Source organism: Rana temporaria, chromosome 9 (assembly GCF_905171775.1).
Source record: "Rana temporaria chromosome 9, aRanTem1.1, whole genome shotgun sequence".
In the NCBI taxonomy this organism is placed as follows: Eukaryota; Metazoa; Chordata; class Amphibia; order Anura; family Ranidae; genus Rana; species Rana temporaria.
In genome coordinates, this window is record NC_053497.1 from 29,392,691 (window position 1) to 29,409,400 (window position 16,710).

The following is a 16,710-nucleotide window of genomic DNA, read 5'->3' on the forward strand; positions in this document are numbered from 1 at the left end:
TAATTCGGACAAAAGTCCGATGGATTTCTGTACACACGATAGGACTTTGCACCGTAGGACTTTTGTTGCCGAAAAGTTTGTCCGTTTGCAGAGCAAACTTTTGTCCGATAAAAAACGAAAAAGTTTGTCCGATGGAGCGTACCCACGGTCGGATTTTTTAGAAAACTTGCTCATTTTGAAGTTTGTTGTCAAAAAGTCCTACCGTGTGTATGGGGCTTAATTGCGCATACATATGGTCGAAATTTCCAGCAACAAATGTTCGATGTGAGCTTTTGGTCGGAAAATCCGACCGTGTGTATGCTCCATCGGACATTTGCTGTCGGAATTTCCGACAACAAGTGTTTGAGAGCTGGCTCTCAATTTTTCCAACAACAAAAGTTCTTGTCGGAAATTCCGATCGTCTGTATGCAATTCCGACTCACAAAAACCCTACGCATGCTCGGAATCAATTCAATGCATGCTCGGAATCATTGGGGCATATTCTTAAATATCTAAGGGCGGCGGAACGTATGTCCTTTACGTTACGCCGCCGCAAGTTTAAGTGGCAAGTGCCTGATTCCCAAACCACTTACCTGTAAACTTGCGGCGGCGTCGCGTAAAGTCCACCCGCGCAAGCCCTCCTAATTTAAATGATCCTGGTAGGGGGCGTGGATCATTTAAATTAGGCGCGCTCCCGCGCCAATCGTAATGCGCATCCTCCGTCGGGTAAATTACCCGACGTGCATTTCGCTAAATGACGTCTCACGGACGTCATTTGTTTTGACTGTAACGTAAATGGCGTCCAGCGCCATTCACGGACGACTTACGCAAACGACGTTAAATTTTCAAATTTCGACGCGGGATCGACGGCCATACTTAACATTGAGTACGCCACCTAGGGGGCATCTTTATCTTTACGCCGCGTATCGCTTACGGAAACGACGTTAAAACACTACGGCGGGCAAGCGTACGTTAGAGAATCGGCGTGACTAGTCATTTGCATATTCTACGCTGACCGCCACCTAGCGGTCAGCGTAAATATTGCAGCCTAAGATACAACGGCGCAGGCCGTCGTATCTTAGGCATGTTTAAGTGTATCTCAGTTTGAGAATACACTTAAACATAGGATCGGACTTACGTCTGCGTATCTGCTGATACGCAGGCGTAAAGTATTTGAGAATATGGCCCATTGAACTTAATTTTTCTCGGCCCGTCGTAGTGTTGTACATCACATATAGTTGGTACTGATAGGCGGCACTGATAGGCTGCACCTGTGGGCACTGATAAGTGGCACTGATGGGCTGCACCGGTGGGCACTGATAAGTGGCACTGATGGGCACTGATTTGCGGCACTGGTAGATGGCACTGGTAGGCATCGTGGGTGGCACTGATTGGCAGCTGCCTGGGCACAGATTGGCATTCCCTGGTGGTCTAAGGGGGGCATACCCGGTGGTCCAGTGGGGTGGCCATCCTGGTGGTCCTAGGCGGCTTCCCTGGTGATCCTGAGCGGGATCTGAGCACAGACCCCCCTGTCAAGAGAGCAGTCGATCGGCTCTCCTCTACTCGTGTCTGTCAGATGCGAGTGAGGAAAAGCCGATCAACGGCTCTTCCTGGTTACATCATGATTAGCCGTGATTGGACACAGCTGATCACGCGGTAAAGAGTCTCCGTCGGAGATTCTTTAACTAGATCGGGGTTGCAGTTTGTCAGACTGACACACCACAACACCGATCGCCGCTATGTGCGCCCCCGGGGGTGCGCAGCAGCTTGATATCCTGCCAACGTCATATGGCGTCCAGTCAGGATATCGCAACCACTTTGCCGCTGTCATTTTGCTATATGGCGGGCGGCAAGTGGTTAAGGATGCAATAGGCTTTATATTATTATTATTATTATTATTATTATTAGACAGCATTTATATAGTGACAACAGTTTGCGTAGTGATTCACAACGTTACGGCAAACAGTACAGTTACAATACAATTCAATACAGAAGCAATCAGAGGGCTCTGCTTGTTAGAACTTACAATCTAAAAAGGGCTCTTGATGGTGATGGAAGCTTGCCTATACTATCTTGAACCTGTCCCTTCTTAGCCCTATTATTTTATGGGGGGGGGGGGGGGGGTTCATGAAAGGATAAAACTGACAATGAAAAAACAAAAAGAAAAAGATATGTAAAGCTTTTTTTCCAATAGGTTCTCTTTTTTGACCAGTATTGTTAAATTGTATAAGATTAGATATCTTTCTTTAACTTTATTAAACACATAAATTGTAACAATATTACGTTTTGTTGTTTCTCCAGGTGCCACATGTGACACGAATATTAATGAGTGCAGTAGTGACCCATGCATTCACGGACGTTGCATTGACCTGGTGAACTCATTTCAGTGTTTTTGTGATCCTGGGTATTCAGGTAACATAAGAAAATAATGTATTTTGTGTATCTTGACTGGATTCCATATCAGTGGAATAAATTTACTGTAGGCCTTTATACTGCTAGTCCTTTTTATTGTGAGAAAAACTATTTGGTGCACTGCCTCTTTAAATCTCAAAAACAACAAATGACTATTTCATGAATAAGTGCAAGATAAAAAAACAAATGTACATATACTAACACTTACATTATACATACAGTGCCTTGAAAAGGTATTCATATCCTTTGAAATTTTCTACATTTTGTCATGTTACAACCAAAAATATAAATGTATTTTATTGGCAGTGGCGTCACTAGGGGGTGGCTTCTGGGGTATAGCCCCGAGTCTCTAGGGCAGTAGTCACGAATCCACGGCCCGTGGGCTGCGACCGGCCCGTCAAAGCTGAATGCGAGAACCCGACCTGCGGCCAGTATCACAGGGCTGGATGGGAGCGGGAACTGCTGCAGTTAACTTTTTACTGTAAACAGCAGGTGATTGGTTGCCGGGCAATCCTCGCAACCAATCACCAGCAATTTAATGTGAAAAGTTAACTTCAGTAGTTCCAGCCTTGTGATGCCAATCTCCGCTGCTCTGCTTGCTGTGTAAGGTAGGAGAGTTTTACCTACACAGCATGTGTTTGTGGGGTGGGGTGGGGTGCAGGGGACAGAGGACACTGCAGTGGGGGGTGCAGGGGACAGAGGACTCTACAGTGAGGGGGGGGGCAGGGGACAGAGAACACTACGGTGGGGGGGGGGGGTGCAGAGGACAGATGACACTACAGTGGGGGGTGCAGGGGACAGAGAACACTAAAGTGGGGGGTGCAGAGGACACTACAATGGGGGATGCAGGTGACAGAACAATACAGGTGGGTTGCAGGGGGCAGAGGATACTACAGTGGGGTGGGGTGCAGGGGACCAATGATACTACAGAAGGGTGGGGTGCAGGGGACAGAGAACACTACAGTGGGGGGTGCAGGGGACACTACAATGGGGGATGCAGGTGACAGAACAATACAGGTGGGTTGCAGGGGGCAGAGGATACTACAGTGGGGTGGGGTGCAGGGGACCAATGATACTACAGAAGGGTGGGGTGCAGGGGACAGAGAACACTACAGTGGGGGGTGCAGGGGACAGAGGGCACTATGGGGGTACAGAGGACACTACAGTGAGGGGGGTGCAGGGGAAAAGGGACACTACAGTGGGGGTGCAGGGGACAGAGGACACTACGGTGGAGGGGTGCATTGTTGGGCACTGGTGAGGCTGCATTGCTGGGCACTGGTGTAGCTGCATTACTGGGCATATGTGAGGCTGCATAGCTGGGCACTATCATGGGGGGTGCAGGGGACAGATAACACTAGAGTGGGGGGTGTAGGGGACAGAGGGTACTATGGGGGTACAGAGGCCACTTCATTGAGGGGGGTGCAGGGAAAAAAGGACACTTCAGTGATGGGAACAGGGGACTCTACAGTGGGGGATGCCGGGGGTAGAGGAAAAACTTTCCAAACAAAGGGCCGATTTACCATGCTTCGGACTTCAGGAGGGCCGGACTGTGGCCATTTAGAGTAGACAAGGTCCCGAAGTCAGTGGGGAAAAACGATGCCCCATCTTTGGTGTCAGTGGGAGGAATTGTGCCCCATCATTGGTGTCATTGGGAGGAATTTTGTACCATTTTTGGTGTCATTGAGAGAAGTTGTGTCCCATCATTGGTGTCATTGGGAGGAACTGTGCCCCATTATTGGTGTCATTGGGAGAAATAATGCCCCATTATTGGTGTCATGAGATGAATTGTGCCCCGTCATTGGTGGCAGTGGAAGGAATTGTATCCCATCATTGCTGTCAATAGAGGGAATTATGCCCCATTGTTGGTATTATTGGATAAAATAGTGCTCCAGGGGCCAGATAAAAGCAAGCAAAGGTCCACATCTGGCCCCCGGACCGCAGTTTGGAGTACACTATGATATACCAAGACTAAGTGGCACATACTGTTATTGTGAAGTGGAAGGAAAATGGTAGATATGTGCATTCCCGTTCGTACGAATGTTATTTTCGTACGAAAATGTTCATTTTCGTACCCGCAGAATAATGTGTACATACGAAAAAATTTAAGCACCAAAATACGAAAACGACGGGATTACGAATGAGTCGCATAACGAACAACCGCAAATACGAACGAACGATCCGACGAAAATACGACAAAACGAAAACGGCAAAAGAACGAATGTGACATCTATAACAAAAGACTTGCATTCTTTATTTTGTTTGAATCCTTGTTCTGTTCGTATTTTGATTTTCAGTCGTATGTTCATATGACATCTATAACAAAAGATTTGTATTCTGTATTCTGAATTCCTTTTTTCTGTTCGTAATTTGGTTTCAAAATACAGAATGCAAATCTTTTGTTATAAGATGTCATTTTCGTTTTTTTGAATGGGCAGTGAGTGTAGTTAGTTAGTGAAGCAGCTTCTCTTTTGTGCCGAGTACAGTAGTACAGAAGAGCCAAATAAACTTTTCTGTGGATTTTCGTCTGAAGGGAGAGATCAGTTGGCTAGACTTTTGAACCTGGAACCCAAAAATGGTTTTCTGATGGAGTTTAAAAACGAACGAACGTTCGGTAAAACGATCGTTTTTATGTTTGTTGTTAAAAAAGTCTGACCAAGTGTATGGGGCTTAACAATAGTTAATATGGATGACCTGCGTGTTGAAAGTGCCGCGAATCCCGCAATATATTTACGAAAGTACAAAATAACGAAAATTCACGAAAATTATTGTCTAACAAGTAACGAACATGAATTAAACAGAATAACGAACCATCCCGCATGTACGAAAATAAAACGGTAACCAAAATACGAAACGATCGGAATACGAAAAAATCGCGTCGTACGGAAAACGAACGGGAACGAACAGGAAAACGGGCGTCTTACGAAAAACGAACGGGAACGAACCTACGGAACGATACGAAACAGAACAAAAAAAAACGAAAAAAAATTCTGTGCACATGTCTAGAAAATGGTAAAGGCCAGATTTGTGGAAAGGTGAAAAAACTCTAATGCCGCGTACACACGATCATTTTTCGGGTTGTAAAAAATTACGTTTTTCAGGCTCTAGAAAAAACGATGTTTTTTTCAACTTCATCATTAAAACGGCCTTGCCTACACACGATCGTTAAAAAAAAATGCTCTAGCAAAGCGCGGTGACATACAACACGTACGACGGCACTAAAAAGGGGAAGTTCCATGCGGATGACGCCACCCTTTGGGCTGCTTTAGCGGATTCCGTGTTAGTAAAAGACGATTCACGCTTTTCTGTCTGTTACAGCGTGATAATTGTGCTTACTCCATTACGAACGGTAGTTTTAACAGAACGAGCGCTCCCGTCTCATAACTTGCTTCTGAGCATGCGCGGGTTTTTCACGTCGTTAAAGCCCACACACGATCATTTTTTACAACCCGAAAAACGTGTACACAGTGTACAGGGACCGCCCTGTCATATGCCGTCTCAGCGGGGATCAACGGAGCGATCCCTGCTGAGCAAGTGGACATTTAAGGAAGTAGTGTGAAAGGGCCCTAAACCAAGCTGTGTTGCTTAGCTTCAGGAGAGAAAGGGGAGGTCAGATCCTGGCAGTGCCGTTTGACCAGGATGTTGAATTGCATTTTTTGGCAGGTAAGATCATTTAGATATGTATCTTCCCTTTTACTTAAAGCTGGAAGTAAACTGGGGCATTACAGTTAATGAGATGCTCAGGTCAGGTATTTTATTTTTCTTAAGGCTTCCTTTTTTAGAGCCTTTAAAGTGGAGTTCCACCCATAAATATAACATTACATCAGTAGTTTAAAAAAAATTTCATTAGTCCTTTACGAATTTTTTTTTTTTTTTTTTAGATGCCTTCAAAGTGTTGTTGCTAGGCAGAATAGTTAATCTTCCCACTTCTTGCACCTAGGTGCTTAATGCTTCCTAACCTACACCGCACAGACTCCTGGGAATGTAGTGGGTGTAACTTTCCAGGAGTCTGTGCACTCCCCGGTCTCAAAGAATCATGTGACTTGGACAGCACAGGTGCTGAAACCTGATCTGACACTGCTTGTGCAGCACTGAGCATGTGCGAGATCTGCAAGGCTGAAATCCAGGAAGTCATACAGTCTGGCTTCATGATGCCCACACTTAAGATGGCCCCAGTCAATTTCTGTTTTATAAAGTGTCTAAATGCTGTAACAACCTAACAAAACGGACCTTAGTTTACAGACTAACTTTACTAGAATACATTAAGCTTGTGTATTACAGCGGTATTTATATTTAAAAAGTGAAATTCGTGAAGTGAACTCCGCTTTAAGCATTACCCTTACTTACCATAGTTGTGAATTTTAATTAACTGATGTCTTAATTCTGTTCTCAGTGAATTACATTTTCTTTTCAGGCTCCCATTGTGAAACAGACATTAGTCAGTGCAGGTCCGGACCATGCCAGAATGGAGGCACCTGCCAGGATTTGGATGATGGTTTTCAGTGTTCCTGCCCACCAGGAACAGTCCTTCCCCAGTGTACCTTGGAGAATACCACCTTCATCAATACAACATGCCTTCATGGCAGCAGTCAGATACAGAACAACAGGTGAGGCCGGAAAGTTACAGGATCAAAGGTGGGATTCAGTGAAGACCTGTCACGCTTACCCCTAAAGCAGGTAGTCAGACACTATAGCTGGCTTCTATGTTCTCCACCTATAGCAGCCCTTTTTCCCATAAGGCAAGCAGGCCTACTGGTACTCAGTTGCCCCCAGATCATATACACAATGCTATAGTGCCTGGCTACCACACCAGGACATGCGCAAACTGAGTAAAGCAAACGGGTACTTGCGGTTGGCAAACAGGCAAGGTTCAGAATAGTCATGGACAAAATCCAAAGTCAAAAGCAACCAGAGTTAAAGCGGGGGTTCACCCAAAAAAAATGTTTTAACATTAGATTCAGCCGAGTTGTCAGAATCACAATCGGCTGTTTTATTTTATTTTATCCCCGTACATACCGTATTTTCACCGCCGCTTCCGGGTATGTCTTCTGCGGGACTGGGCGTTCCTAATTGATTGACGGCCTTCCGACCATCGCATACAGCGCGTCACGAGTTGCTGAAAGAAGCCGGACTGCGAGTCGGCTCTATACAGGGCCTGCGCACCGACGTTCGGGTTCTTTCGGCAACTTGTGACGCGCAGTATGCGACGGTCGGAAGCCTGTCAACCAATTTGGAACGCCCAGTCCCGCAGAAGACATACCCGGAAGCGGCGGTGAAAATACGGTATGTACGGGGATAAAATAAAAAAAAAACAGCCGATTGTCATTCTGACAACTCGGCTGAATCTAATGTTAACATTTTTTTTTTGGGGTGAACCTCCGCTTTAAGAGAATAGTTGATACCTGATCTGATGTCATCAACAGTCTAATCCTATCTAGCAAAGCAGAGCAGACAAACGGGTAGCTTGATCAGGTATTACACATTCTATCACAAGCATGAGACTGAAGGTTTGGCTGGCTTAAATCAGGTTTGGTCTCCGCCCAGAGGCTGGCCACATTAATCACCTTGCAGGTGGACAGACAGACAAGGAGAATGCCATGGTCAAAACCAGGATGCTGGAATGAGGAGCAGGAGCGATAGATGCTCTTGAGAAGACCAGGATTGTTCCACGTCCCCGACAAAGATTTTTATTTTCAGCTATGGGCCCAACAAAAGGGAAGGTAGTTTTGTTTTGTGAATATTCCCTCAAAAACTAACATCAAACAGATAAATAGACTTTTGTTTGCCATATGTATTGAAATCAGTACAGTGATGTAATTATAATTAGTAAAATTTTTGCAATTTTTTAATTCCTTTATAATATAATTACAAAAACTATATGGCGCCCATTTATAACAGAAATCATATAATGCAAACTGATCTTGGGTTTTACCCCACACTGCACCTGCATCCAGGGGGGGTAGATTAGTAGTGGGATGGGGGAGCATTTTTATGTAAATCACCAGTATGTCCGCTAAAAGTCCACACCATTGCTTTATGAATCAACCCATTTGTTATATGCCATAGAACTATAATATGTAGCAGTGGTTAATCCACCCTGTGGCCCACGATGGCTATGAAAGCGGCCCAACGCAAAATCGTAAACTTACTTAGATATGTTGATTTTTTTTATAAAAATGCTTTTACACTTTGCAAAACATGAGGAAAAATTGGGCAATGTTTCTTTACTGGACTTTTTATAAGTTTTATTTTCCAAAAATATCCCACTTTTCCCAATCACGCCTTATCCATGTCATCAGTTTTCGTCAGCTTCTATATTTTTAAGACACTATTTTCAAGTATGGAGCATATGAAGGGCAAAATTAGAACCAAAATATCTGAGAAGCACCTTGATAATTTATTAAGAATTGCTACTCCATCCATCAAGCCAGATATTGATGCATTAGTTCATCAAAAACAGTGTCAAATAATGCACTAGTTTTATGTTTCCCTCTTTTACTTTTATAATATATATATATATATATATATATATATATATATATATATATATATATATATATATATATATAAATATATATTTTTAAATTAAGTTTTATTACTGATATACACTGTAAGTACATTGTCTACTGTATAATAGTGATCGTTAACTTGTGATCTGCCCAACATTTTCTGCTCATCAGCTATCCTTATTGTTAAAGGGGTTGTAAAGGTTAAATGTTTTTTTTTTCTAAATAACATGTTTTACTTACCTCCACTGTGCCGCTCGTTTTGCACAAAGTGGCCCCGATCCTGGTCCTCTGGGGTCCCCTCGGCGACTGTTTCGGCTCCTCCCCGCATCAGCTAATCCACTTCATGGGAAGCTTTCTCCCAAGAGGGTTAGCTTGCAGGCACGCTCCCGTAATACAGCTGGCAGCTATAGCCGCCGACTGTATCACTCGACCCCGCCCCCAGCGCGTTGTGTCAATGGTTTGATTGACAACAGCGGGAGCCAATGGCTGCGCTGCTGTCAATCAATAAGCCGAGAAGAGCCGAAAAGCCCGGTCAAGAAGCCTGCTTGTTCACGACGTGGGACTTTCATCAGACTGCATAGACTGCATTAAGGTGAAAAAACATGAACCTTTACAACCCCTTTAATGTATTTTATAGGTGGTCCAAGACGATTCCTCTTCTTCCAGTGTGGACCAGGAAGGTCATGAGGTTGGACACACTTGCCTTAGATAATTCATGAAGGACTCCATGATTTGTGGTGGCCATATTTTTGTTTGCAGGAGAAATGAACAGAAAAAAGTAGTGCTGCATTGCCCATTAAACCTACAAAATGTCTACTATTGGTAGACCTTGACTCAAAGTGGGCCACCAATACATGTAAAACATTTAAAAAAATATTTTTTCTTTATCGTACATCACGGGACACAGAGCGGCATTCATTACTATATGGGTTATATGGAGTACCTTCAGGTGTAGACACTGGCAATCTCAAACAGGAAATGCCCCTCCCTATATAACCCCCTCCCATAGGAGGAGTACCTCAGTTTTTACGCCAGTGTCTTAGGTGTTAGTCATGGTTTAGCTTGCCTCCGCATCCTTGGGATTAGGTGAGCTACCGGTTCTGTCCAAAAAAGCCTCAGCGCTAAAGTGGTCAGTAACCGGACCCCAAACCCTTGGGGTATAGCCCATAATGCTTTTCTTTTTAGAGAGCTGGACCCTGGGCCCAGAACTTAGAAACCTTTGGGTACCTAAAGTTTTCTGTTGCCAGGGTGCTATATGGGCCCAGGACAGTGGATCCTTCATAGGAACCCAGGGCCTGAAGGTCTAGACATCCCCACGGAGATGGGGGAAGATTGGGCCTCTTGCTTGGCAAAGTCCTGCGGCATGGAGCAGGTAAGTGAGGGGAAAACTTGCGGAACTTGGTTCTTAGCAGGTTTTTTTCTGGGGGGTCACAGGGGACATGCCTAAAGTTATGCACTGCATCTGGCAAACTAGTCACATATCATAAAGATAGGATGGCTCTCTATGTATTATTCCCCATAAGATGTGACCTCCCTTGTAGTGTTGGAAAAGCATTGAGTGGGGCCTGTGTTATATAAAAATATATGTGTGTGTCAGAGAGCTTTGCTTACCTGCAGGCCTCCAGGCGATGCTCCATTCAGTCTTCCTCCTCAGAGCCTGCAAGCAGGCAAAACGCTGACCTCCTCATGGTTCCAGGCTGCAGGCTGCAGTTTGCTGGAACAGAGAGGTCCCTTCCTCCCAAAATCCCCCCCCCCTCCCCCTGTCGGGAGGGGCATTTCCTGTTTGAGGTTGCTGGGGGGGAAGGGCGGGTCAGTGGCTTAAAGGAAGGGGCGGCCCTTCCTTGTTTGTTCCATCAATACTTTGGAACTGAGGAGAAAGACCAGAGCGGCAGCACGGGGCGCCGAGGACACACAGTGGCCAGAAAGGATATTGCAGTCTTCAGAGGACTGTTTTGTCAAGCCTAGAAATAGGCTGTTTCTTTTCCATCTCATAGTTTTTCTTTGCAATACTACTCAGGGGGACAGAATGTTTTTTCTTTCCTGGATTTGAAACAAAAACGAAAAAAAAAAAAAAAAAAAAAAAAAAAAAGTCATCTAGGGGAGAGGAAGCATTTTTTTATCCCCCAAACAGGTGTTTGGACAATTAACTTTTATAGTTCCAAATACCAATAGGTAGCAGGTGTACCTCGGTATTGTACCATGGTATGCCGCTGTTTTCCCTACAGGGAGCCTTGGGGCCATCGGGATCTGGGGCTGGAGCTGACGCGGGTCAGTCCAACCCTAAGATGGTCACGGAGGAGGTATTACTCACCTCTTTAAAAGAGATGCAGAAAAGCATGGGAAAAATGATATCCGCAGCTATGCGGGGCAGTAAGCGGAATAGATCTCCGTCGCCCGAGCGCGGACCCTCAGAAGAGGAGGTCCTTTCCTCAGGGGAATTGGACGACCTCTTGGACACGGACCAAGTAGGTTCAGGGATCGAAGACCCGGATACAGAGGAGTCTGGGGCAGTCTCCCTGAGGGAGAGCTGGTGGATTCAAGGATTGTCGAACTTGGTCCATAGGACATTCAACTTGCCAGTACCAGATCTCCAGGTATCGACGGTGTCAGCTTTGGGCTCACTGAGGGCGCCTCAAAGCAATGCTGTGTTTCCGATCCATCCTCTATTAGAGGGAATTTTGTTCCAAGATTGGAACAAGCCAGATAAGATCTTCTTACCACCTAAAAGGTTCTCTGTCCTATATCCTATGGAAGAAAATTTTTCCAAAAGATGGGCTACTCCTGCAGTGGACGCAGCCATCTCATGTGTTAACAGATCGTTAACATGCCCTGTAGAAAACATACAGGTGTTCAAGGATCCAGTTGATAAGCGCTTGGAAGCACTACTTAAGAACTCCTTCACTACTGCAGGGGCAGTAGTACAGCCAGCTGTGGCTGCGATTGGGGTCGCTCAAGCATTATCGGATCAATTTAAGCAGATGCTTAAACTTATTCCGGCCCAGCAGGCAGAAAAATTTTCGGATGTCCCTAAGGCCATATGTTTTACGGTAGACGCAATCAAGGATTCTATCCAGCAAGCGTCACGTTTATCGTTATCCCTTATCCATATGAGAAGACTCTTATGGTTAAAAAGCTGGGAGGCTGAGCCCCCATGCAAGAAGCTCCTGGTAGGGTTCCCCTTCCATGGAGGACGACTCTTCGGAGAAGACCTAGATAAATACATTCAGACCATTTCAAACGGCAAGAGTACTCTCTTGCCAACTAAGAAGAAGGTTCAGGGACCTGCGTTTAAACGACAGTATTCCCCTGGGCAGGGGCCCTCTAATGCCAAGCAGTATCGACGGCCTCCTGCAAAAGCAAACTTCGGCTTCAACAGCAGATCACAAGGACAGGCTGTTAGAGGCAAAAGGCAGTGGTTTCGCAAACCAGCAAAACCAGCCCCCAAGCCAACCTTATGAAGGGGCGCCCCCACCCACGAAGGTGGGGGGAAGGCTGCGACTCTTTTCAGAGATTTGGGAAGCCAGCATTCCCGACGAGTGGGTACGGTCTTCCGTGGCCACAGGCTACAAATTAGATTTCCTAAGGTTTCCTCCTCCTCATTTCCAGAAGTCGAGGATTCCAAACGATCCGGAAAAGGGAGCCGCATTAAGATCGGCATTAGATCATCTACTTTCCCAGGAAGTAATAGTAGAGGTACCAGTCCTGGAACAGGGGCTGGGTTTCTACTCCAACCTATTCATCATCCCAAAATCCAATGGAGATGTCAGGCCAATTTTGGACCTAAAGATGGTAAATGCATATCTAAAGATCCGCTCATTTCGGATGGAATCCGTGCGGTCAGCAGCTGCCACACTCCAGAAGGACGACTTCATGGCGTCCATAGACATAAAGGATGCCTACCTTCATGTTCCAATTTATCAGCCACATCAAAGATATCTACGCTTCATGGTGGCTTCGCGTCACTTCCAATTCGTGGCGCTTCCCTTCGGGTTGGCTACGGCCCCCCGGGTGTTCACGAAGGTCCTAGCTCCAATCCTAGCCAAACTAAGGATCCAAGGGGTCACGATCCTAGCATACCTGGACGACCTCCTAGTCATAGATCACTCGTCTCCCGGCTTGGAGCGAGCAGTGGCCCTCACGGTCCAATACCTCGAGAGGTTCGGCTGGGTCCTAAATCGAGAAAAGTCAGCTTTCCAGCCCACAAAGCAGTTGGAATATCTCGGCATGAGATTAGACACAGAACAACAAGGAGTGTTCCTACCTCTGAGGAAGGTAAAAGCCATCAAGGAATTAATCCTACTGGTTCTAAGCAAGAAAGAACCGACTATTCGCCTATGTATGAGGTTACTAGGCAAGATGGTGGCCACATTCGAGGCGGTACCATACGCCCAGAGCCACACTCGCATCCTACAGGCAGCCATCCTGTCAGCATGGAGCAGAAGGCCACAGGCCTTGGATATCCCGTTGCCGCTCTCATCAAGAGTCCGACAAAGTCTGTGTTGGTGGTTAGACCTTCAGAATCTACTGAAGGGGTGGTCTTTCAGCCCAGTGGCTTGGAAGATAGTGACCACAGACGCCAGCCTGACGGGCTGGGGAGCAATTTTGGATGGTTGCACTCGCCAAGGTACTTGGGCAAAGCCAGAGAAGCAGTTGCCCATCAACATCTTGGAGCTCAGAGCTGCTCGACTAGCCCTCAGGGCTTGGACCTCAAAATTGCAGGGGTTCCCGGTGAGAATTCAATCAGACAATGCCACGGCCGTGGCACACATAAATCACCAAGGGGGAACCAGGAGTCAAGCCGCTCAGAGAGAGGTGAGCTTGATTCTTCTATGGGCAGAGGCTCATGTGCCCTGCATATCGGCAATATTCATTCCAGGAGTGGACAACTTTCAGGCGGACTTCTTAAGCCGCCAGACTCTATGGCCGGGGGAATGGTCTCTGCATCCACTAGTCTTTCAAGCACTCTGCCAAAGATGGGGAGTGCCGGACGTGGATATCATGGCATCGAGACTCAACAAGAAACTAGACAGGTTCATGTCCCGCTCAAGGGATCCGATGGCCTGCGGAACCGATGCGTTGGTTTGCCCTTGGCATCAGTTCAAACTTCTTTATGCGTTTCCCCCGCTCCAGTTACTACCCCGCCTGCTGCGCAGGATCCGGGTGGAGCACATACCAGTCATCCTGGTAGCTCCAGCATGGCCCAGAAGGGCATGGTACTCACTAATCTTAAGGATGGTAGTGGGAGACCCTTGGACTCTTCCTCTACGGCCAGACCTGCTATCGCAAGGTCCGATCCTCCACCCTGCCTTACGGCATCTAAATTTGACGGCCTGGAAGCTGAATCCCTGATTCTCAGGGGTAGAGGTCTGTCTCAGAAAGTAATCTCTACCCTAATCAGAGCCAGGAAACCGGTCTCTAGGGTGATTTATTACAGGGTCTGGAAGGCCTATGTAGGCTGGTGTGAGTCCAAGCGATGGCTTTCTCGCAAATTTACCATCGATAGAGTATTAAGTTTTCTCCAGCTAGGAGTGGATAAAGGATTGGCATTAAGCACAATCAAAGGACAGATTTCTGCTCTGTCAGTGTGGTTTCAGCGGCCGCTGGCCACCCACTCGCTGGTTAAGACCTTCCTTCAAGGGGTCTTACGTATTAGACCTCCAGTTAAATCCCCGCTTTGTCCGTGGGATTTAAATCTTGTTCTGTCAAGTTTACAGAAACAACCGTTTGGAGCCGTTGGCTGATATTCCTTTGGTTCTACTGACAAGGAAGTTAGTATTTTTGGTTGCCATAGTTTCCGCAAGAAGAGTTTCGGAGCTGGCAGCCTTATCCTGTAAGGAACCATATCTTGTTTTTCATAAGGACAGGGTCGTTCTCCGCCCTCATCCTTCCTTCCTTCCGAAGGTCATATCCAGTTTTCATTTGAACCAGGATTTGGTATTACCATCCTTCTTCCCTAAACCTACTTCCAGAAAGGAAGGGTTGCTGCATACCTTGGATATTGTCAGGGCCATGAAGGCCTATCTTAAAGCTACAAAGAAGATCCGGAAGACAGATGTGCTGTTCATTCTACCGGATGGGCCCAAGAAGGGGCAGGCAGCTGCAAAGTCCACCATTTCTAGGTGGATTAAGCAATTAATCACTCAGGCCTACGGCTTGAAAGGGTTGCCTCCTCCAGTATCATTAAAGGCTCATTCTACTAGAGCCATGGGCGCCTCCTGGGCAGCACACCACCAGATCTCTATGGCTCAAGTTTGCAAGGCGGCAACCTGGTCTTCTGTCCACACGTTTACAAAATTCTACAAGTTGGACGTAAGAAGGAATACTGATACTGCCTTCGGGCAGGCAGTGCTGCAGGCTGCAGTTTGAGACCCTCGGATTCCGGGGGCTCCTCTTGTTCGAGTTAAATTTAAAAAATTTATTTTTCTCAACTAAGTTGGATTTATTATGATTTGAGTATATCTCTAAATTAAATCCTTTTGTCTTGGAGATGTTCTCCCTCCCCTCATTGTAAGCATTGCTTTGGGACATCCCATATAGTAATGAATGCCGCTCTGTGTCCCGTGATGTACGATAAAGAAAAAGAGATTTTTAATACAGCTTACCTGTAAAATCTTTTTCTTGGAGTACATCACGGGACACAGAGCTCCCACCCTTCTTTTTTGAGGACCATTTTGGGAGGCATACTGCTTGCTACAAAACTGAGGTACTCCTCCTATGGGAGGGGGTTATATAGGGAGGGGCATTTCCTGTTTGAAGATTGCCAGTGTCAACACCTGAAGGTACTCCATATAACCCATATAGTAATGAATATGCCGCTCTGTGTCCCGTGATGTACTCCAAGAAAAGGATTTTACAGGTAAGCTGTATTAAAAATCCCTTTTTTTTTATTCTAACATCGATACCATGAATCTGATACAATCAATAGAGAATTTGTGTATTATGATGTAAACTGCCAACATATACAGCATATCATTTTTTAACCCATAATATAGCAGAGTTGCTGATATTTCCATTCTGACATTTGAGATACACCAGAATATTGCTTTGAAGGCAGTAATAATAAGACTGTCTAGAATGAGTTTAGTCTGCACGCATTTGCAAACACATGCGTGAGCCACAGATGCAGAGCCATGCCACGGCACCCTGGAATCTGTGGTCCTAATGCTATACTATGAGTGTCCCCACAATGGAGGCACATGCATTCTGATGGATAGATGAGGACAGGTGGACTGAAGGGGAGCCCATCCCTTCTTAAAGGTACAGGAGCACACCAAACACCCAGCATGTAGCACAATGGCTGCAAAGGTGTTGGTGCGTTGCTGGACCAATACAAACGCCAATGTGATATGAAAAACAAACTTGTCCACCGCCCTCATCTATAGCTGGCCATCGCAGTAAGCAGCATTGGAAGGCTAAAACAGATAACAACAAAGCCTGGGGAATGCCCAGGAAAAACCCAAGCCTACTTACTGACAACCAATTAAACTGTCTAACAGTATGCGTTAAAAACAAGGGTTTAGTCCGCACGCAGAATGCATGTACCTCCATTGTGGGGACACTCATAGTTGAGCGTTAGAACCACAGATTCCGGGGTGCCATGGCGCGGCTCTGTGGCTCACGCATGCGTTTGCAAATGCGTGCGGACTAAACCCCTGTTTTTTAACACATACTGTTAAGCCCTGTACACACGATCGGTCCATCCGATGAAAACGGTCTGATGGACTGTTTTCATTGGTTAGCCGATGAAGCTGACTGATGGTCAGTCGTGCCTACACACCATCAGTTAAAAAAACAATCGCGTCAGAACGCGGTG

The 16,710-nt window shown here is 46.1% G+C and overlaps 1 protein-coding gene across 1 annotated transcript in view; it reads left to right on the forward strand.

Annotated features, from left to right (window-relative positions):
• NOTCH4 (notch receptor 4) overlaps positions 1-16,710 on the forward strand; it is a 146,301-nt gene that overhangs the window by 76,278 nt on the left and 53,313 nt on the right. The window contains exons 13-14 of the mRNA XM_040323033.1: positions 2,281-2,391; positions 6,803-6,995. Of these exons, the coding sequence (XP_040178967.1) occupies positions 2,281-2,391; positions 6,803-6,995 (304 nt within the window). The remainder of the gene's footprint in view (positions 1-2,280; positions 2,392-6,802; positions 6,996-16,710) is intronic.